Here is a 24013-nt window from a genome sequence, read left to right on the forward strand (position 1 = left end):
AAAATGAAAAAAAAAATCTAAGATGCTGGAGCATTAAAAATTCAGGCATCTCCCTTTTACATTATATTGATGGGAATATAAATTGGTGTAACTTTTATGGAAGGCAATATGACAGTATCTATTAAAATAAAATGCACATGGAGCACCTGGGTGGCTCAGTGGGTTATGTCTCTGCCTTGGCTCAGGTTATGATCTCAGGGTCCTGAGATCGAGCTCCACATCGGGATCTCTGCTCGGCAGGGGGCCTGCTTCCCCCTCTCTCTGCCTGCCTCTCTGCCTACTTGTGATCTCTTTCTCTCTGTCAAATAAATAAATAAAATCTTTTAAAAAATAAAATAAAATAAAAATGCGCATATCCTTTGACTCAGAAAATCATTTCTAAAGATGCAACCTTGTATTCACCATGTATGATGTAACACACACACACACACACACACACACACACACACACACACAGAATTTTCACTGCAGCCTTGCTTGTAAAAGCAAAAGGTTAGTAATAACCTAAATGACTTCAATAGGGAAATAGCTAAATAAATCATAAGAAATCCACTGAATGGAATACTTTATAGTCATTTTTTTAAAGATTTTTTAAAAGATTTTAAAGATTTTATTCATTTGACAGGCGCCCTATAATCATTTTTTAAAAAGATTTAATTTGGGTGCCTGGGTGGCTCAGTGGGTTAAGCCGCTGCCTTCGGCTCAGGTCATGATCTCAGGATCCTGGGATAGAGTCCCACATCGGGCTCTCTGCTCAGCAGGGAGCCTGCGTCCCTCTCTCTCTCTCTGCCTGCCTCTCCGTCTGTCAAATAAATAAATAAAATCTTAAAAAAAATAAAAAAAATAAAAAGATTTAATTTATTTATTTGACAGAGAGAGAGGGACAGAACAGGAACACAAGCAGGGGGAGTGGGAGAGGGAGAAGCAGGCTTCCCACTGGGGAAGGAGCCGGATGTGGGACTCGGTCTCAGAACCCTGGGATCAAAACCTGAGCCGAAAGCAGATGCTTAATTACTGAGCCACCCAGGCACCCCTCTCTGCAGTCATTTTTAAAAATGAGGATTCTCTTTATGTACTAATCTGAAACAACCTCCAAAGTGCAATGCTATGAGTATAGTATGTTAATAGATGAAAAAATGTATATAATCATGCATGCTTATATATGCATAAAATATCTCTGAAGTGTATAAAAAACAATTTACTATCACTTGGGCCTCCAGGAAAAAGAAACTGAGTTTACAGGGGAAAAGAATAGGAGCAAAATTACATTTCAATGCTACCATTTTGTACCTTTTTAATTTGCATTACCTATATTTAGAAAAACCTTGAATTCTAAGTTTTAAAAGAAATAAAAACAAAATTAAGACATTCAAAAATATAATTGTAAAGATTATGTAGCAATGTGGGAAAATGTATGTAATATTAGGTTTAGTTTAAAAGAAGATACGTAATTTTATCCACATAATAATGACAAGTACTTAAAATATATGTTTGTGATCAAGCACCAATGATACACAAATGTAGGGGATTTGTTGTCAGGTGGGAGTACAAGCGTTTTATTTTTAAATTTTATAGATACTATAATATGATATGATTATATGTATGGTAAATTGTAATTTGGTAAAAAGAAGAATCAGATTTAGACTGGAAATATCTGATTTCCACAGGGCTTTTGGAGAGAGGATTTTTGCAAGAAGTTACATCTAGACACGCTGCTGGAGCTGGCTCCCTGTGGCTTCCTGCCAGCGTCACCAGAGGAACGAGATGCCGAACCAGTCACTGTGGCTGGTCACGTCCTTACATTTAGCACCTATGTAGCACACCCTGGACAATCTGTTTATTTATGAGGAAGAGATTCTGTACAAACAAGAAGAGGCCTTCTGGAGATAGGAAAACCAGGGTGTTAAAAATCCTTCTTCATAAGCTCAGCTTCCTTCCTTGAGGAAGGGCCCTTGTGGGAAACTGGAAGTGGGCTCTGTCCAGGCAGGAAGAGGAGCCAGGAACCCACAGCGGCCGCCTGACCTGATCCCATGGGCCTGGCCTCCGCCGGACTCCTGGCCTTCTGCTCTGCATCCTCCTGGCTCTGGTGACCCACAGTCCACCTGTTCTTGGAGGCTTGGCTCTTCCAGGATGCCTGGAAATCCAAGGCTCCCGTTAGAGTGTGTGACATTGTCCTGTTGGTCACCCTTCCAGAGGGAAAGAGAAACCCCAAGGGGCCTGACACCAGCAATTCAGTGCTCCAGCTCAGAAATGGTATGTCACCTCCATTCATAACTCATTGATCAGAACAAGTTGCTTGGCCCCTACCAACCACAAGGGAGTCACGCAGTACAGTCCTGCCTGAAATATCTGGTGAACCACATTAATAGTTAGCATATATTTCCTGATGTATATTCTGTGCCAAGCCTTGGGACTAATGAAATGAAGGCTCAGGAAGATCAGATAACTCAGTCATTACACCATGTAGAATGATTCCCAGTGTTCCAGAAACATGGGACAGGCTGCTGACTGAGACAATGTACTTAAGAGGGCTAACACAGTACCTGGTACTAAAAATAAGTGCTGAATAAATGTTTCTTTCCCAGTCTCTGGAGGAATTCAAGACGAGCCTGTATAGTCACTTTATGAGCATTGCTAGAGAGGGTAGTTGAACACTAGATGGGGAGCAACACTGTGCACAGCCTTCCAACCATGAGAATCTAACTCACTTTTCCTGGAATAATTATTTCCCTTTTTGGCAATAATACTGCAAAGTAATTATCAACTACTATCCACCCCCCACATTCCTACAATAGCACTGTTGGCTCCATAGAGGGAAAACAAAAGAAAAGGGATATGGGTAAATAATGGGTGGACAAACCACCAATCAACTAATATTGACCAAGTGTTCATGACTTATAAATCATACTGTCCTGAGTGCTAAGTCAATGTGCACAGCAGGAAAAGAACATGAGAATGGGCTTATATCTGGCACCCAATCCTGGCTTTGTGATTGACTCTCTGTGTTCCTTGAATAAGTTTCTTCCCAAGTCTTGGTTTCATCTCTGTACAATGAGGAGGCAGGTATATACCTCCAAAGTCCATTCCAGCTTGAATAACTGATAAAAATTGTGTGCAGAGTTAAACATCAAACCTCAGAAGTGGGAAGACTCACCTTTCTTCTAGAAGCCAATGGGGCCATAGGACCCTGGAAGCTCAGGTCTTCAGATACATTGCCTAAAGCTGCGCTTTGCAATGTGGTAGCCACTGGCCACATGTGGCTACTGAACTTCTGAAGTGTGAAAATTCCAAAATGAGATGAGCTACAAGGAAAATACACACTGAATATCTAGATATGGCATGGAGAAAAGAATGTAAAACATCGGGGCGCCTGGGTGGCTCAGTGGGTTAAGCCGCTGCCTTCGGCTCAGGTCATGATCTCAGGGTCCTGGGATCGAGCCCCGCATCGGGCTCTCTGCTCGGCAAGGAGCCTGCTTCCTCCTCTCTCTCTGCCTGCTTGTGATCTCTGTCTGTCAAATAAATAAATAAAAAAAAAAGAATGTAAAACATCTTTATATTAGGTTAATTACAGTGTTATTAATGTCAACCTGTTTATTTTTCCTTTTTTTATGTGGCTACTGTAAAAGCAAAATTACAGTGTGGCTCATGTTATATTTCTATTGGACAGTGCTTATATAGGGGAAACTGAAGCCCGGAGAGGTAAATGACTTGCCCAAAGAGCTGGGACTGAAGCCTGGGTCACCTGACTTTCATTCAAGGATCTTTCCACCGTAACTGCCTATGTTGGCCAGTTTCGAAGATGGTCCCTGATGATCTTCACTTTCCCTCACCCTGTGTAGTCCCTTTCACACTGAGTCGGGTTCATCTACTGGGAAATGGTAGAAATGACTGTGTAACTTCCAAGGCTCTGTTAAAAGACTTTGTGGCTTCCACCTTATCTCTTCTGGCATCAGTTGCTCTGGGGGAACAAGTAGCTCTATGGAGTGGCCCACATGGTGAGGAACACAGGCCCCATCATCAACCAGTACCAACGAGGCAGAGTGAACCATCTTAGAAACAGAGCCTCTATTCCCAGTCAAACCTTCAGATGACAGTTGATCCTGCAGACATCTTAACTACACCTCATGAGAGATCTCAACCCAGAAATCACCCAGCTAAGCTTTTCCCAAATACCTGACCCACAGAATATATGAGATAATGTTTATTGTTTTAAGTCATTAAGTTTTGGGGTGATTTGTTACATAGCAATGAGTAGTTAATACACAGCCTTATAAATTTAGAGATCTCACTTAAGGAAAACTTACTTCTACCTTTGGCATTTGTACAGTGTGAGAAATTATTCTTGTCTTTTCCTGGCCTCTGGTCTGGCTCAGGTTACCTAACTAAAAATAGCTATCAGGCTTGGCAATCCAATGCAGGAAGTCAAGATCCCATTTTATTCTTTAAAGATTCCTTTCCCTTTTCCTTTTATTGCGGAAAGCTCCCCACCATATCACTTTCACCTGGGCTATCTAGAGATATGATTCCCCCCAAAATCAAAGGAATTAGAGCCCAGAATCACCAAATTAAATACATTATTTAGAAAGTGGTAAATACTTGAAAACTGATTCTCTATATCTGAGTTTCTCTAAGCTGAGAAAATGGGGGGTCAATAGTAGTGCTAATGTCTTCCATTTATACATCATGTGTTGCTTTTCATAATGTTTTTGCATCTACCATATCTGAGGTAGGTGAGAAGATATAAATAAGCCAGCAGACATAGGGAAACAATGGTTAAGAGCTCATACTTCGCTCATAGTCTCATAGTGAATGAATGACAGGGCCAACTCTAGAATCTGGGTTTCAGTGACTCCCAAGTCAGTCTGGGTGCTTTTCAAGCAGGACCTCCCAGCTGTGATAACATGAACACTCATCAGTTGGAGCTGTTTTCTGAGATCAACGTGCACTTGTAGGTCTCTTTAAAGGCATCAAGGAAAGGTGGTATTACTTCATCCACAGTGACATGCCTTTGGAGCTCCTCACTCAGAGAGGTGACACCTGTCCCAACCAGCCCGCAGGGGACAATGTGATCAAACCACACAAGGTCTGTAGAACAGTTCAGAGCCAGGCCGTGGGATGTGATGTGCCTTCCACAGCGGACTCCTGCAAGACAAGAAAAAGGGCCTCAGAGTAGATACCCTTCGCAGGCTTCAGGATCCCCCTCAGTCTGATGAAGGAATTGGCCTCCATCACTGGTTTTCCAGCTTTGTTTCTGAGCCACCCAAGAGCTTGGGCATGGATGTGGAGGGGGGGGGAGGCTGGGGAGGGGTGTGTGGCTCCACAGCTCCTGCACTTATTATGGAGATTCCAGAAAATGTCTTTTAACAGAGATTCTGCTGCTTTAAAAAAAAAAAAATTTTTTTTTTTTTAAGATTACCAAACTCCATTATCGTCCAGGCATTGTGACTCATTGGAAGTAACCTGGCAATTCACTTCTCGAAAAGATGAATGTTGGATGGGATAACCACTGAGGGCCCTCCTGAAGGCTGCGAATATGAGATCAGTGAGAAAGCTTAAAACATCAAACGCAGCTGGTAGTTCTGATTCAAAGCCCGCGCCAGATACACTTCCGCCCAGCCCAAGTTTGCTCTCCTCTACATTGGTCCAGTCCCACCAAGCCCCGCCCCCGGCCCACCGCACTAACCTATTGCGCAGATCTTGCGCTCCCCGAGCCAGACGCCGGTGTAGGGCGGAGGCCGGCCGCGGGCGCCCCGCAAGTTCTGGAACTCGCACAGGCGCACGGCGCAGTCCTCCAGCGCCGCTACGTGGGTGCGCAGGCGCAGGCCCAGGCGTCTCAGGTCTAGGACTGGGTGGCAGAGCAGCTGGCCTGGGCCGTGGAAGGTGGCCAGGCCGCCGCGGCCTGTGGTGCGTACCTCGGCGCCCAGAGCCCGCAGCCGCGCCGTCTCCTCCGGCGTCAGGCCCCCGCGCAGCCCGGACGTGTAGACGGGCCCCGCGGGCTCGCAGAGCAGGAGTGCGCCCGCCTCAGTCCCTGACAGGGCCTCAGTGCCTGGCTCGGCCTGCAGCCGCCGCAACCAGCGCTCCTGCAGGGCCAGCAGCTCGTTGTAGGGTAGCCGGCCCAGCCGCACCAGGCGTACCGCTGGTTGCCGCATAGCTTCAGCGGGGGAATCTGCGAGGTCCCGCCCCCTGCCTGGGCTGGAAGCAAGACAGAAGGGGCGGGGACTCAGAGGCACGTCCCCAGTGGCCGCTCCTAAGCGCTGGTCGCAGGCTATAGAGAGATTGTCGGCCCAAGACCCAGTATCAGGTGTGTCTCTTCCACTCATTCAACAACCAGTGGGCGCTTGATACAGTGGTGCACAGTGTATGGCGGGAAAAGTCTGTGCTGGGAAGCTTACAGTCTAATTGCAGACAATAAGCAAGTATTAAAGCATTAAATAAATAAGGTTATCTCACATACTGAAAACTGTTAGGAAAAGAATATAAAATAGGGTAATGTGTGTCCTGGGTGGAATTACCCGAGGAAGAGAGCGAAAAGGAGGTGAACGTGCAGAAAGTTATGATGGGAAGCTGTTAAGAGTGATGGAACCAGGATTCGCAGCGGGAGAAGTTAACCTGAAACAGTTGCTGTAGAGGCCTCAACCTATCTCAAAGAATGCTCTGAACCGGGGATGACCTTTAAGAGTTATTCCGAATTAAAGAACGGGCCAGAAGTTTTCATTCCTATCACTGAGCTGTGATAGAGGCTCTATCTGTAACTCTCGGCAAGGCAACTTCTGTGGAAGGCAATTCCCAGAGAAGAATTATGAGCCACAAGCAGCCTACTATCAGAAGCTGGGGGAATGACCGGCTGGGTCCTGAGGGTGGAGCTGCACCACAGTATCCATTCTGTTGTTTCAGATTGTCATTCAAATAAATTGAACTAATTCAATAAACTTTCACTGAGTACCAACTTTGTTAGGCCTATTTCCAGGTGAAGAGGATACATAAGGCTATCCCACCCCTTAGTCCTAATAGCGTAAACAACTTGGTTATTAGATCCTCAATCTGTCCTCTGAATTTATCTTCCAAGCTAAAGGCATGGATTATTCAATTGAAAAGAAAGAAAAACGAAAATAAGAAAGCAGGAAATTGTAGACAATAATGTAACAAATTATTGTTTACCCACCATCCAGCCTTGTCAAATTTTGATATTTTACTATTTTTGCTTAGGTCTTTTTCAATTTTAGAAAACTAGTAACTTCCCTCCCTTAGCTATCTGAAAGACATTTCTTAATATAGACGTAGAAATCCTAAGCAAATATTAGCAAATTGAATCCAGCAATGTATAAAAGAATTAATACATCATGATGAAGTAATGTTCATCCCAGGAATGCAAGATTGGTTTAACATTATAAAATCAAATAATATAATTTGAAAAACCATATGATTATTTTCAGTAGGTGCAAAAAAAGCAGTTGGCAAAAATCAACACCCACCCTGACTAAAACTCCCCACAAACTGGAACAAACTAGGAAGAGAAGAGAAATTCCCCAGTCTGATGAAGGGTATTGCATCATTCAGGGTTCAGACAAGAGAGAAACCACAAAGGTAACATCTTAATTAATTTTGTTTATTTTGAGAAAATTGTAGACTCACATACAGTTGTAAGGAATAATACAGAGAGATCTTCTGTACCCTTTACCCAGTTTTCCCTAATGGTAATGTCTTGCCAATGTCACAATTAGGATATTGACATTGATATAGTCAGGATACAGAACATTTCTTTTTCTTTCTTTCTTTCTTTTTTTTTTTTTTTTAGATTTTATTTATTTGACTGACAGAGATCACAAGTAGGCAGAGAGGCAGGCAGAGCGAGAGATTGGGGGAAGCAGGCTCCCCGCTGAGCAGAGATTCCAATGCGGGGCTCAATCCCAGGACCTTGGGATCATGACCTGAGCCGAAGGCAGAGGCTTTAACCCACTGAGCCACCCAGGCGCCCCACAGAACATTTCTATCATCACATGGATCCCTCATGTTCTTCTTTTATATCCACCCCCACTCCCACGGAAACACAAATCTGTGTTATATAAATGGAATGACACAATGTATAAACTTTTGGAATTCACTTTTTTTTTCCTTAGCATAATTTTCTGGAGACTCTTCCAGGTGGTTGCATGTAACAATAGTCTGTTTCTTTTTTTTGATGAGTAGTATTCCATGGTAAGGATGGAACACATTTTGTTTATCTCTTTTCCCACTGATAAATAGCTAGATTATTTCCAGTTTTCAGAGAACCTGAATAAAACTGCTACAAATATTTGTATACAGGGTATTTCTGTGTGACCATAGGTTTTCATTTATCTGGAATAAATGCTGAGGAGTACAATTGCTGGGTCTTATGGTGCTTGCATGTTTCGTTTTTTAGAAAAACTGCTCTCCAGAGTAGTTGTCCCATTTTCATTCCTACCAGCAATATATCTTTGAGTGATTTAATTTCTCTGCATCCTTGTCAGCATTTGACATTGTCATCATTTTTAAAAGACATTCTAGTAGTAGTATTTTGTTGTGATTTTAATTTATATTTCCCTAATGGCTGAGGATGTTGAACATTTTTACTGTGCTTATTTTCAACCTGAATATCCTCTTCAATGAAATGTCTGTTCATGTATTTTGCCCGTTTTCTAATTGTGGCTTTTTAATGTTTAGTTTTTAGAATTCTTTATATATTCTCAGTTCTAGTCCTTTGTCAGATACATGGTTTGTAAATAGTTCTGCCCAATCTGTGGCTTGTTTTTTCATCCTCTTAATATCTTTTGAAGAGCAAATGTTTGTAACTGTGATAAAGTCCAATTTATCTACTTTTCCTTTAATGGATCAAGATTTTGGTCTAAAAACTCTTTGCCTAGCCCTACATCCTGGGGAGTTTCTCCTGTGTTTTTCCCTATGTTTGGAAACTTTGGTCATGCTTTTTTTTTGGAGTTTTTTTGTTTTTGTTTTTTGCCTATGGATATCCTATTGCTCCACCACCATTTGTTCAAAAGCCTATGTTTCCTCCATTTAATTGCTCTCACACCTTTGTCAAAAACCAGTTGGGCATAAATCCCTAGCAGATACCAACAGCGTTTTTCACAGAACTAGAACAAATAATCCTAAACTTTGTATGAAACCACAAAAGAACACAAATAGCTAAAGCAATCTTGAAAAAGAAGAACAAAACTATCACAGTCTTGGATTGAAGCTGTAGCAATCAAACTAGTATGGTAATGGCACAAAAATAGACACATAGATCAACAGAACAGTACTGAATACTCAGAAGTAAACCCTTGGTTATATGAACAATTAATCTATGACAAAGGAGGCAAGAACATGCAATGGGAAAAAGACAGTCTCTTCAACAAATGGTGCTGGGAAAACTGGTCAGCTACATGCAAAAGAATGAAACTGCACCACTTTCTTACACCGTACACAAAAATAAACTCTATTTTGAGTTTAAAGACCTAAAAGTGAGACCTGAAACCATAAAATTCTTAGAAGAAAACATAGGCAGTAATCTCTTTGACCTCAGCTGTAGAAACATTTTTCTAGATATGTTTCCTGAGACAAGGGAAACGAAAACAAAAATAAACTTTTGGAACAACAGTAAAACAAAAAGATTTTGCACAGTGAAGGAGACATCTACAAAACAAAAAACCCATGGAACGGTAGAAGATAATTGCAAATTATATACCCAATAAGGGGTAAATGCACAAAATATACAAAGTACTTACATAACTCAATGCCAGAAAAACACATATAATCCAATTAAATATGGGCAGGGGACATGAACAGACATTTTTCTAAAGAAGACATACAGATGGTCAACAGACACATGAAAACATGCTCAACATCAATAACCATCAGGGAAACGCAACTCAAAACCCACAATGAGGTATGGCCTCACATCTGTTAGAATGGCTAATATCAGAAACACAAGCAACAAGTGTTGGTGAGGTTATGGAGAAAAAGGAACCCTCTTGAAGTGTTGATGAGAATGCAAACTGGTACAGCCATTCTGGAAAAGAGTACGGAGGTTCCTCAAAAACTTAAAAAAAAAAAAACCAAAACAGAATTACCCTATGCCAGTAATTATACTACTGGGTGTTTACCCAAAGAAAATGAAAACACTAGTTCAAAAAGATACATGCAGGCATGCCTGGAAGGCTCAGTTGGTTAAGTGTCTGCCTTTGGCTCAGGTCATGATCTCAGGGTTTTGGGATTGAGCCCCATGTCAGGATCTCTGCTCAGCGGGCAATCTATTTCTCCCTCTCCCTTTGTCCTACCTCCCACTTGTGCCCCCCCAAATAAATAGATAAAATCTTTTAAAAAATGCATTATTTGCAATAGTCAAGATATGGAAACAACCCATGTGATAGATGAATGGACAAAGAAGATGTATATGTATACAGTGGAATATTCCTTAGCCACAAAAATAAGAATGAAATCTTGTCATTTGCAACCACATGGATGGATCTGGAGGGTATAACGCTAAGTGAAGCAAGTCAGTCAGAGAAAGACAAATACCATATGATTTCACTCTATTGTGGAATTTAAGAACAAAACAAACAAAGAAAAAAAGAGACAAACCAAAAAGCAGACTCTTTACTATAGAGAACAAACTGATGGTTACCAGGCAGTGGGGGCGGGGGGTGGTGGTGGTGTTGGTGGTGTGTGAAACAGGTCAAGGGGACTAAGAGTACAGTTATTATGATGAACACCGAGTAATGTTTAGAATTGTTGAATCACTATATTGTACATCTGAAACTAATATAACACTGTATGTTAATTATACTGGAATTTAAAAATAAAAAAATTTAAAAATTATTTTAATGATCATGTTTTGTTTACTTCAGTCATTATAATAGAGACTGCTTTGTGCTAAACACGCACACACACACACACACACACACACACACAAACACACACACCAGTTGGGCATATTTGTAGGGGCTGATTTTAGGATTCCCTTCCATTGATCTATGTGTCTTTCTTTAAACCAATATCATTTATTCCTGATTGCTGTAACTCTGTAATAAGTCTTAAAATCAATTATTCCCATTCCTCCACTTTATTCTTCTTTTTTCCCAAAACTGTTTTAGTTATTCTAAATTGTCTTAGGTTTTTGTCTTTCCATATGAATTTTAAAATAATCTTGCCTAGGGGACACCTGACTGGCTCAGTTGGTAGAGCATGTGACTCTTGATCTCAGGGTCGTGAGTTCAAGCCCCACATTGGGTGTGAGACTATTTAAAATTTTTTAAAAAATTAAAAACATTAAAAAAGGGATGCCCGGGTGGCTCAGTTGTTCAGCATCTGCCTTCAGCTCGGGTCATGATCCCAGAGTCCTGGGATTGAGTCCCACATTGGGCTCCCTGCTCAGTGGGGGTCTACTTCTACTTCTCCCAGTCTCCCTGCTTGTGTTCCCTCTCTGGATGTGTCTCCTCTCTCTGTCAAATAAATAAATAAAATCTTTTAAAAAAATTATAAAAAAAAATAACCTCATCTATATCTAAAAAATATTGATGGAATTTTGATAGGAATTGCATTGAACCTTTATATCTATATGGGAAGAATCAACATATTTGCTATATTGGGTCTTCCAGTCCATGGACATGGTTATGTCTCACCATTTATTTACATCTTCTTTGACTCCTTTCATCAGCATTTTGTAGTTTTCAGCAAACAAATCTATACATGTTTTGTCAGATTTGTACCTAAATATTTCTCCTTTTTGAGTGATTCTAAATGGTACTGTGTTTTTAATTTCTGTGTCCATGTGTTTGTTGCAAATATATAGAAATGCAACTGATTTTTGCTGAATTCACTTATTAGCCCTAAGAATTTTTTGGTAGATTCCTTAGGATTTTCTATGTAGATAATCTTGTCATCTGCAAAAGGAACAGTTCTATTTTCTTCCTTTCTGATTGGGTATGCATTTAATTTCTCTGTCTTGCCTTATTGTACTGAACGGAACTTCCAGTACTATGTTGAATAAGGGTAGTAAGAGCAGACTTCCTTGCCTTTTTCCAGTCTTAGGGGAAAAGCATTTACTCTTCCACTGTCAGATAAATTGTTAGTTGTAGGCTTGTTGTAGATAATTTATTAAGTTGAAAAGTTTCTTTCTATTCCTGTTTTCCTGAGGGTTTTTTTTTTTTATCATGAAGGTGTTGAATCTTGTCAAAAGTTTTTTTTGTTTTGTTTTGCAATGATTGGTATGATCATGTGATTTTTCTTCTTTAATCTGTTAATGTGTTAGATTACATTGATTGATTTTTGGATGTTGACTAGCCTTGGAATGAATGAATGAAAAAATATATATATATATATATCTGGAATAAAGCCCACTTGGTTATGGTGTATAATTCATTTTATACATTTTTATAATTCTTTTTATACATTGTTGTATTTGGTTTGCTAATATTTTGTTGAGGATTTTTGCATCTAAGTTTATGAGAGATATTGGTTGAAAGTTTTCTTTTTTTTGTGCTTCTTTTGTTTTGGTATAGGACATACTAGATTCATAAATAAATTGTGAAGTGTTTTTCCTCTTCTGTTTTCTGGAAGAGATTGTGTAGATTTTCTACATTCTTCTTTAAACATTTGGTAGAATTTCTGAAACTATCTGGGTCTAGAGATTTCTTTCATGGAGTTTTAAAATTACAAATTCGACTTTATTAATAGTTGTAGTTCTAGGGGCGCCTGGGTGGCTCAGTGGGTTAAAGCCTCTGCTTTCGGCTCTGGTCATGATCCCAGGGCCCTGGGATCGAGCCCCACATCAGGCTCTCTGCTCAGTGGGGAGCCTGCTTCCTCCTCTCTTTCTGCCTGCTTCCCTGTCTACTTGTGATCTCTCTCTGTCAAATAAATAAAATCTTTAAAAAAAAAATAGTTGTAGTTCTATTAAAATTATCAACTTCAAAAATAAATAAGTAAATAAAAATTATATATTCCATATGGGTGAGTTGTGGTAGTTTGTGTTTTTCAAGAAATTGGTCCATTTCATCTAAGTTGTCAAATTATACGTGTAAGTTTTTTGTAGTAGTCACTTATTATCCTGTGGATACCTACGTGGTCTATAGTGATGTCCATTTTGTCATTTTTGATGTTGAAAATGTGTGTTGTCTCTCTCTCTCTCTTTTGTTTGTTAGTCTTGTTAGAGATTTGTCAATTTTATTATTTTTTTCAAAGAATTCATTCTCTGTTTCATTGTTTCCATTGTTTTTGTTTCTAATTTCATTGATTTCTGCTCTTTATTATTCCCTCTTTCTGCTTGCTTTGGGTTTATTTTGTTTTTCTTTTCCAAATGATTTCTGTGTGGGAGATTAGGTAATTGCTTTTAGACTTTCCCCCTCTTTTCTAGTATGTGGATTTAGTGCTGCACATTTTTCCCTCTCAGTATGACTTTGGCTGTATCCACAAAGTTTGCTATAGTGTATGATCATTTTCATTCAGTTCAATGTATCTTTTTATTTCCTTTGAGACTTCCTCTTTGACCCATGGATTATTTCTAAGTATGTTACATGCTTATTATCTTTCTGTTAATGATTTCTAGTCTGATTCCACTGTGGACAGAGAACACACTATATGTTTCCAATTCTTTAAAGAAAAATGTTTCTTAATGGCCTCATATGGTCTACCTTGGTATATGTTCCATGGGAAGCTTTAAAAAAAATGTATGTTCTGTTATTGTTGGGTACAGTAGTTTTTTTTTTAAAGTTTTATTTATTTATTTATTTGACAGAGATCACAAGTAGACAGAGAGGCAGGCAGAGAGAGAGAGAGAGAGGGAAGCAGGCTCCCTGCTGAGCAGAGAGCCCGATGCGGGACTCAATGCCAGGACCCTGAGATCATGACCTGAGCCAAAGGCAGCGGCTTAACCCACTGAGCCACCCAGGCGCCCTGGTACAGTAGTTTTTAAATGCTAATTAGAATCTATTGGTAGATGGTGTTGATGTTTTCTTCTATATCCTTGCTGATTTTCTATCTAGTTGTTCTACCAATGGTTCAAAGAAGGGTGTTGAAGTCTCCAAATTTAATTGTGGATTTACCTATTTCTCACTTGAGTTCTATTACTCTTTGTTTCACATATTTTGTTTGGTATATATCCATTTATGATTGCCCTGTCTTCTTGGTGGGTTGATCCTTCTATCATTTTATAAAGTTCTTCTCTGTCTCTGATACTATTCTTTGCTCTGAAGTTTACTTTGATTGGATTGTAGTCACTCACTCCTGCCTCCTTTGATTACTTTTGCATCATATATATTTTTCCATCCTTTTACTTTCAATTTGTCTTTATTGTTATATTTAAAGTGAGTTTCTTACAGATAACGTATGGTTGGGCCATGCTTTACCCCCCTCACTCTACCAATCTCTGTCTTTTAATTGGTATATTTAGGTCATTTAGATTTAATGTAATTATTGATATATTTCTATATTAAGTTCATTTTTCTGTTTGTTCTGTTTTTTTATTATTATTTCTCTGTTTTCTTTTTACTGTCTTCCTGTGCTTAACGTCATTGTCAGGAAATGTAAATCAAAACCACAATGAAATGATATTACGCACTCTGGTGAGCGTGTAAAATTTAAAAAAAACTGAAAATATCAAGTGTTGACAAGATTGTGGAGCAACCAGAAATCTCACATAATGTTGTTGGTAGTGTAAAATGGTACAAACAAGGCGCCTGGGTGGCTCCGTGGGTTAAAATGGTACAAACACTTTGGTAAATGTCTGGCATTTCTTATGAAACTAAATATACACCCATCCTATGGCCCATTTTTTCCTCTAGGAATGTACCCATAACAAATGAAAATATTTATACCACAAAAAGATTTTTATAACAATGTTCAATACAACTTTATTCATCATACTCCCAAACTGGAAACAGCCCAAGTATTTATCAATTAGAATGGATATACTGCAGTATATTTATACAATGGAATGCTGCTCAGGAATTAAAATGGACAAACTATCTTGCATGAGTAGGATAATTTGTGGCTCAAAAGATTCTTAAGTACTATGACTATGAAGAAGATGAATATGGGCCCACATCTACTACACAACCAAAAGTAGTAGGTATCACTTGTACTTACTTCCTATGTCCAGAACTTAGTCACATGACCACATCTAGCTTTAAGAGAGTTTATAAGTATAGTTGCTGGGTGATCTTATGCCTAGTTAAAATTCAGGCAATCTATTAATAAAGGAAGAATAAAGAAATAAAGAACTGTCACAATTACATTGAAAAACTAACAAAGTGATAAAAAATATACATTTGTAGACATTTGTTTAAATATTTATTGCTTTTGATTTCATAGTTTTTGTATTTTGAATTCTTTAAAAAAAAATGGGAGAGGAGTGATCCTAAACATTTTTGGGGACCCTTAAGAAGCTTGTCAGCTCCAGCTTGTGGTACCTAATGGATACAAGATATTTGAGGATAATGAAACCACTGAGAGAGGGAAGGTATGATCTCTCTCAGCCCCAGCCCCTATCCTAGACAAGAAGGTAGCCTTTCAAAGGACTTGGGCCCAATTTCAATATGCAAGTTGTGGGGCTAGAGGAATATAAACACTTAGACAAAGATATCAACTTCTCCTAAAAAAAAAAAAAAAAAAAAAAAAAAAAAGCAAGAGCCAGAGAGAGAGAGAGATATCAACTGATCCTTGTGTAGCTGGGGAATAGCCACAGGGGTGGGGAAGGAGGAAATGGGAAGGTAGGGGTAAGGGAATAATAACTAGAATAAGACTCAGGGCCAAGAAATTGGAAAGGGAGACAAAATAACCTGGACAGACATATACAATGGTAGGTTTCAGAGCAAATTACAAAAGTCATTATGCGTCATCAGTGACAGTGCTGTTGTTTAAAAATAAACATAGCATTTAGATAGCTCCAGGCTCTGAGGGAAGAATAGAGGTTAAACTTCATAAGCCCTGTCCCAGGGTATCTGTAGTTCATTAGTAAATAGCTATGGGATTAGGAAAGTAACTCAAGACTCAGCTCTTGGAGAAGATGATCTCAGTCTGTAAAGGTTCTAATGGGAATTAGAAGGAGTCCTGGGCTGGGAGGTTGGGATCTGGGCTCATGTTCTGTATCTATCACTATTTATTTGAGTATATGAACTCCTTTGGGGAAGGTCACACATAATTTGATCCCTAGATCCCCACTTACCCTAGTGCCTGGCACACAGTAAGTTTTTAGTGAATATTTGGAGAACGAAGGCATGATTTGTTAAATAAATAACTATTTATTTATATTTATATATACACAACTGTGTGTCCTTGAACTGGGACATTTTACCGGGGTCTTGACCATAAAAGGAAACAGTGGATCAAGGTGGCCTTCAGGTCCCTAGTGATACTAAACTTTCAGGACATGAGGATGGATGTTTGGTTACCATCATCCTAAAAAGTGTGTATCTCATAGTATGCTGAATCAACCTCAAATCATCCTATCAGCTTCAGTGCAAAGACTGTCCTTTCCATAGTGCCACCCTGGCCCATCCCTCAACAACTTGTCTGTACCTCTGCGAATATATAGTCTGCCTGGGTTATTGTAGGTTGGGTTGGTCATCCTCCTGCCCCCCATTTGACCTGTGACCTGAGAATACAGAGTAAAGCTAACACCATGTGCTCGGGACTCTAAAAGCTTTGAAACTATCAATGTATTTAATATCTTAACAACCCATAAAGTAGGTACTATTATCTTCCTCATTTCACAGACGAAGAAACTGAGACACAAAGTGAATATATTGCTTACTATTAAGCTACTACTATGAGCTAGGGACAGGATTCAAGTCTGGGTAATCAGGCTATAGAATCCTTGCCCTTAACCGGGATCCAAATACCCCATAGCATGCATCTCATAGTTTGGCACATAGAGGCTACTCAACAAAAATGTTTGTTGAATAAATAAACAAAAGCAATAAACTGAGAAGCTGGGTGTTTGGAGGGCCTGACTGCCAGCCTTTCCTCAGTGTATAGGGTTAGTGTGTTGTTTCATCTGTCCATTCATCCATCCCTCCCTTTATCCATCAATTCAATGAGTAGTTACGGTCCTGCCCGATTCCAGTCCATGTAGCTGGAGGCAGAATAGTGTGTCTTCCCAGCTGCTGGCTGCCATCTTGCTCTGAGAATCCATAGCACTGTCTGTGTTCTGAATCCTGGTGTTCTTCTTGGTTTCTATGCCCCTAGATTGAGACATACCCCTTAGACACTGATTGTGACTATTGATCCTGAACTGTTAGCTCCAGGGTCATAGCCAACCATGGCCTCCTTGCCAGATTCCATCTGCTCCCTCCCCCTCCTGATCGGCAATGGCCAGGGGCCCAGCACAACCCTAAGCATGTGATGTCATAGACCTGACGACACCTCTTGGTTCCCTGATCTCTAGTATCACTGACCCTCTTCTCAGCTTCTAAGGAGTTACAGGTAAAATGAAGGACTTGAGCCAAAGCAGGCCTATGAGGGCTCTGCCACACTTGTGTAGACTCTGCTTGTCAGTGCTGTATGGACCTCAGAAGTCATTCCAATCTCTGCTCTCCCTGAGGCAAGAGAAAGGCAAGGGACTTACACAAGTCTATTCAGGGAAAGAAACACGACTGGAACTCCGGGATCCTGACTACCAGCCCAGTGGTTCTGAAATCCGTTTCTAGTAATGGAGACTTCTTATTGAAATTTTACATAGATCTCCATTATATAAGGCAGAATGCCTCTGCTTCTTGGCCTCTCTCTCCCTGTCTCAGCCTTAAAGTCACTTCTTTATTTATCATTCACTCTCAACAATGGAGGTTGGTCTAGTGAGATCCTGAGCTTATGCATAAATGGCAGCCACCTCCCTCCAACCTGTTTCCATCTATCTCATCTTTCACACTACATCCAGATACGTTTCAAAAACCCAGACTTGTCTGTGCTACCCTCCAGTTTAAAAACATCCATTCACCTATTTGGCCAACGGTATTTATCCAATGCTTTCATTGTGATGGGCAACAGCACACGAACAAAACAGTTCCTGCCGGCCTTGGGTGGGCGGGTAAGACAGAAAGACCTGGTGGCAATCACACAAATCACTAAACGGGGTATGCTGACTGAGAATAAACCAGGAGGATGGCTTGAGGCCAGACTCTTGAGGCCAGGACTGCACAAGGCCGGTCCTGCAGAACCTTAAAGGTCACTAAAGTTGTGGGTCTTTATCTTAAGAGCAATGGGAATACAGTTGAATGGTTTTCAGCAAGATAGCAATTCTGATGCTATTTATGTTTTAATATCATGCTGGTTGCTATGGGGAGAGCAGGTAGGAGGAAGGTCAGAGAGGAAGCAGAGAGGCCTGTTTAACCAAGAGATCATTGTACTCCAAGTGAGAGATGATGACATCCTGGGCTGGAGGGGACCAGCAGAGATGGAGCGAGGAGAGATGTAAGATATATTCTGGAGGCAGAACCACAGGGCCAGTTGATGGACTGGATATGCGGGGAGTGAGGAAAAGGGAGGAATCAAGGGACACCTGGGTGGCTCAGTCAGTTAAACAGCTGACTTCAGCTCAGGTCATGGTTCCAGGCTCCTGGGATCGAGTCCCGAATGGAGCTGCTTGCTCAGCAGGGAGCCTGCTTCTCCCTCTGCCTGCTGCTCCCCTGCTAGTTCTCTCTCTCTCTCTCTCTCTGACAAATAAATAAGTAAATAAAATCTTTAAAAAAAAAAAAAAGTAGGAATCAGGATGCAATGCCACCCATGGACTAGTGCAGGAGGGATCTCTTCCCTGGACCCTGCACTTTAGAAGCCTTATGTATCCCCTCCCTTGCTGGCATGCACCCTCCCCACACCCCCCAGAGTTCAGTAAAGAAAGCATGGTTGATTTGACACTCAGGAGCTGGAGCTCAGTGCTGGGGCTGCATGTCCTATACACGGAACATTCCCTTCTGTGTGTAAACTCATCCAGGCCCCAGGGAAACACTTCATCTGTCTTGCTTTACAGCCTCAATACAAAAAAATTGTGTGTTTTACATGCAACAAAATGCACACATTTAAGTACACAGTGTGAGGAGATGAGTGTATCCATCTGTGTAACCATCTCCCTCAATCATGGATATAGACCACTTTCTTTACATGGCAGCTGTGTCTGGAGTTCCGTGGCTTGTGCTGCTGCCCACATCAGAGCTGGACACTGCTCTGGGTTATTCTGACCATGTGAGTGGCAGAGATCTTGGGGAGAGGAAGAGAGAAACACACGAATAGGTTCTGCGGAATCTATTTCCTCAAATAACACGAATGCGTAATGGGACATCATTTCCCAGAGTGTTTGCTTCTCTTTGTGTTCCAATTTGTGGTCTAGGAGGAACTCAAGAGTTGCTTGGTATATGTAACAGTGGCACATGGGAGCTAATAAATATTTTGATTATAAAAAATTCATACTACTCTTACATTTGTTTATATGTAAACATATGGTCTGATTAGAGCATGTGTGAACATGATACTGATTCTTTGTGGACTTAGATATTGCTTTAAGAAATGATGAAAAACACAGTATAACTGTTGATGGTTTATATAATGAAAAGATTTTGGATTATTTTTTGTTGTAATTTGTTACATTTGATACTTTTTTAAAATTTAGTTTTATTTCCACCCCCTTCACCTCCCCTCTGCTAACCATCTGTTTGTTCTCTATAGTTAAGAGTCTGTTTCTTGGTTTGACTTTCTTTTTATTTTCTTTGTTCCTTTTGTTTCTTAAATTCCACACATGAGTGAAATCATATGGGATTTGTCTTTCTCTGACTACTTTATTTCACTTAGCATTATGCTCTCTAGCTCCATCCATGTTGTTGCAAATGACAAGATTTCATTCCTTTATATGGTTGAATAATGTTCCTTTGTCTATGTATACTACATTTTTATCCATTCATCTATCAGTGGACACATGGACTGCTTCCATAATTTGGCTATTGTAAATAATGTTGCCATAAACATAGGGTTGCATATATCCCTTTGAATTTGGGGGGCAAATACCCAGTAGTAGAATTACTAGATTGTAGAGTAGCTCTATTTTTAACTTTTTGAAGAAACTCTGTGCTGTTTTCCACAGTGGCTCCACCAGTTTGCATTCCCACCAACATCCTCTCCAACACTTGTTTCTTGCGTTTTTTATTTTAGCCATTCTGACAGGCATAACGTGATACCTCACTGTGGTTTTGATTTGCATTTCCCTGATGATTAGTGATATTGAACATGTTTTCATGTGTCTGTTGCAATCTGTATGTCTTCTTTAGAGAAATGTCTGTTCATGTCTTCTGCCCATTGTAATCAGATTATTTGTTTTTTTGGTTGTTGAGTTGTATAAGTTCTTTGTCTATTTGAAATATTAACCCTTTATTAGATATGCCATTTGCAAATATCTTTTCCCATTCAGTAGGTTGCCTTATAGTTTTGCTCATTGCTTCCTTTGCTGTGTGGAAGCTTTATATTTTGATGTAGTCCCAATAGTTTATTTTTGCTTTTGTTTCCCTTGCCTCAGGAGACAAATGCTACTATAGCCAATGTCAGAGAAATTACTGCCTGTACTCCCTTCGAGGATTTTTATGGTTTCAGGTCTCACATTTAGGTCTGTAATCCATTTTGAATTTATTTTGTGTATGGTGTAAAAAGTAGTCCAGTTTCATTCTTTATCATGTTGCTGTTTTTCCAAGACCATTTATTAAAGAGACATTTTCCCACTGGCTATTCTTTCCTGTTTTATTGAAGATTAATTGATCATATAGTTGTGGGCTCATTTCTGGGTTTTCTATTCTGTTCTATTGATCTGTGTTTATTTTTGTGCCAGTACCATACTGTTTTTTTAAAATTTTTTATAAACATATAATATATTTTTATCCCCAGGGGTACTGGTCCGTGAATCGCCAGGTTTACACACTTCACAGCACTCACCATAGCACATACCCTCGTACCATACTGTTTTGATTGCTACAGCTTTATAATGTAATCTGAAGTCCAAAATTGTGATGTCTTCAGCTTTTTTCTTTTTTGTGATTGCTTTGGCTCTTCAGGGTTGTTTGTGGTTCCAAATTTTAAGATTGTTTGCTCTAGTTTGGAGAAAAGTGCTGTTGGTATTTTTATAGGGATTATGTTAAATCTGCAGATTACTTGGAGTAGTATAGACATTTTTTTAAAGATTTTATTTATTTATTTGACAGAGAGAGATCACAAGCAGGCAGAGAGGCAGGCAGAGACAGAGAGAGAGGGAAGCAGGCTCCCCGCCGAGCAGAGAGCCCAATGCGGGGCTTGATCCCAGGACCCTGGGACCATGACCCGAACCGAAGGCAGAGGCTCTAACCCACTAAGCTGCCCAGGTGCCCTGAGTAGTATAGACATTTTAACAATACTCTTCAAACCAATGATCATGAAACGACTTTACATTTCTTTGTGCCATCTTGAATCTCTTTCATCAGTGTTTTACAGTTTTCAGAGTACGGGTCTTTTTTTTTTTAATATTTTATTTATTTATTTGACAGACAGAGATCACAAGTAGGCAGAGAGGCAGACAGAGAGAGAGGAGGAAGCAGGCTCCCTGCTGAGCAGAGAGCCCGATGTGGGGCTCGATCCCAGGACCCTGGGATCATGACCTGAGCCCAAGGCAGAGGCTTTAATCCACTGAGCCACCCAGGCGCCCCAGAGTATGGGTCTTTTACCTTTTTGGTTAAGTTTATTCCTAGGTATTTTTTAGTTTTGGTGTGATTATAAATGGGATTGTTTTCTTACTTTCTCTTTCTGCTGCTTCATGATTACTGTATAGAAATGTAGTAGATTTCTGTACATTAATTTTATATCCTGTAACTTTACTGAATTCATTTATCAGTTCTAGTATTTTTTTCTAGAGTCCTTAGGGTTTTCTATATATAATACCATGTCATCTGCGAATAGTGAAACTTTTATTTCTGCCTTATCAATTTGGATGCCTTTTTTTTTCTTTTTGTCATCTGATTGCCTTGGCTAGGATGTCCAGTACTATGTTAAATAAAAGTGGTAAGAGTGGCCATCCTTGTCTTGTTCCTGACCTTAGGGAAAAAGCTCTCAGTTTTACAATTTATTATATATATTATGTTTATTTTTATATATAAATATAATTGTTCATACTTTTGATATAAATTTATTTTTATATATAATTATTATGAAATATATAATTTACTATGTGTTCCCATAACAATATTTGACCACAATATATAAAATTCAGGACACATTGTGGTTTTTTTTTTTAAGATTTTATTTATTTATGGGGCACCTGGGTGGCTCAGTGGGTTAAAGCCTCCGCCTTCGGCTCAGGTCATGATCCCAGGGTCTTGGGATCCAGCCCCGCATCAGGCTCCCTGCTCAGCGGGGAGCCTGCTTCCCCCATCCCCCCGTTCCCCACTGCCTGCCTGTTTGCCTACTTGTGATCTCTGACAAATAAATAAATGAAATTTTTAAAAAAGATTTTATTTATTTATTTGTCAGAAAGAGAGAGAGAGAGAATGCTCACAAGCAGGCAGAGGTAGAGAGAAAAGCAGGCTTCCTACTGAGCAAGGAGCCCGATGCGGGACTCGATCCCAGGACCCCAGGATCATGACCTGGGCCGAAGGCAGTGGCCCAACCGACTGAGCCACCCAGGCATCCCCAGGATACATTGTTTTAACCTAAATTTTGTCTTAAGATGTTTGTTGACGCTTAGCGAAATAAGTCAATCAGAGGAAGACAATTATCATATGATCTCCCTGATATGAGGAAGTTGAGAGGCAAAGTGGGGTGTTTGGGGGGTAGGAAAGGAATAAATGAAACAAGATAGGATCAGGAGGGAGACCAATCATAAGAGACTCTTAATCTCACAAAACAAACTGAGGGTTGCCAGGGGTAGGGGGTTTGGGAGAGGGTGGTTGGGTTATGGACATTGGGGAAGGTATGTGCTATGGTGAGTGCTGTGAAAAGTAAACCTGGCAATTCACAGACTTGTACCCCTGGGGCTAATAATACATTATATGTTAATAAAAAAATTTATAAATTTTTAAAAAACCATCAGCAAGTAACAAAATGACAATTAAAAAAAAAAAGATGTTTGTTGACAATTCCAGTTACTAGTGGAAAGTTTTTCCAAATTGAAATTAGTAAGTAAAAAAAAAAAAGTCTAAAATATACAGTGTTTCAACAAAGTTTATTTAATTTTGGACCTTATTGTCAATCAAACAAAATTATTTGGAAACTCTTGATTATAACAATGTAATTGGTGATTTTGTTAAAATGAGGGTGAGAACAAATTTTATGAAATATATAATCATTTATAAATCATATATTCCTTTTTTATACATATATTACTACCCATCAAAACAAAACCATTAAATTCAGTCATCTTTGATGTTTTGCCAGCTTTCAACCATAAAATAGCCATAGCTTTTGAGCAAAAGAAGCCAGAGTACACTGCCTAATTCCATTTATATGAAGTCTGTGATAGGCAAAACTAATCTATGGTGATAGAAATTTGAGGGGTGGTTGCCTGCAGGAGAGAAGAGGGGAAATTGGCTGCAAATAAGCATAAGGAAACTTGCTAGGCTAATGGTAATTGACTGGGGTGATGGCCACACAATGTATTTGTTAATGCTCCTCAAATTATACTCTTAAAATGTGTGCATCTTATTCTATGCAAAAATACCTCAAAAAATTAAGGAGACCTTTTCTCTTAATAAACAAGTAATTGATTTAATCTGATGTATAACTTTTTAAATATTTAGCATCATGGCATTGTATTTTTGGCCTGGGCCAGGAGATAATGCTTTGGTTTCCAGCAAGAGTCCTTGCATGGTACCATTACTGAGATGGGGAAAGCACAGGAGGATTATGCTTGATGGAGGCACTGCTGATGTACGGCTGGTGCATTTCCGGACCACAGTATGACTGTGCCTGTTAGGAAAACCATTGCCACTGTGAGCCCCCTTGCTACCGCAGCTGCCTGGACTTCCCCTGGGACCCTCAGATCCTCCCACTCTCCAGTATCTAC

General features: G+C 39.9%; 1 protein-coding gene and 1 non-coding gene across 2 annotated transcripts; one reads left to right on the forward strand and one right to left on the reverse strand.

Moving 5' to 3' along the window:
• Positions 1-4068: 4068 nt before the first annotated feature.
• On the reverse strand, positions 4069-6149 carry LOC111159508 (lipoyl(octanoyl) transferase 2). Its single transcript, XM_022522031.1, has 2 exons — positions 5684-6149; positions 4069-5142 (listed from the first exon to the last, which is right to left on the reverse strand). Exons 1-2 carry the CDS (start codon positions 6147-6149, stop codon positions 4913-4915), a joined length of 696 nt encoding a protein of 231 aa, XP_022377739.1. The 3' UTR covers positions 4069-4912.
• Positions 6150-11177: 5028 nt separating this feature from the next.
• On the forward strand, positions 11178-11250 carry TRNAK-CUU. Its single transcript has one exon. It is a non-coding gene; the product is annotated as a tRNA-Lys (tRNA).
• Positions 11251-24013: the final 12763 nt, after the last annotated feature.

The sequence above is a fragment of the Enhydra lutris genome, unplaced genomic scaffold (genome assembly GCF_002288905.1).
Source record: "Enhydra lutris kenyoni isolate GAN:26980312 unplaced genomic scaffold, ASM228890v2 scaffoldscaffold68, whole genome shotgun sequence".
NCBI lineage: Eukaryota > Metazoa > Chordata > Mammalia > Carnivora > Mustelidae > Enhydra > Enhydra lutris.

Bases quoted from the DNA above. Each gene is read 5' to 3' on its own strand.
- LOC111159508 (XM_022522031.1), bottom strand. From the start codon at position 6,149: ATGCGGCAACCAGCGGTACGCCTGGTGCGGCTGGGCCGGCTACCCTAC. The intron at 5,143-5,683 runs GTTAGTGCGGTG...CTTGTCTTGCAG, and splicing joins GCGCAAGATCTGCGCAATAG to GAGTCCGCTGTGGAAGGCAC.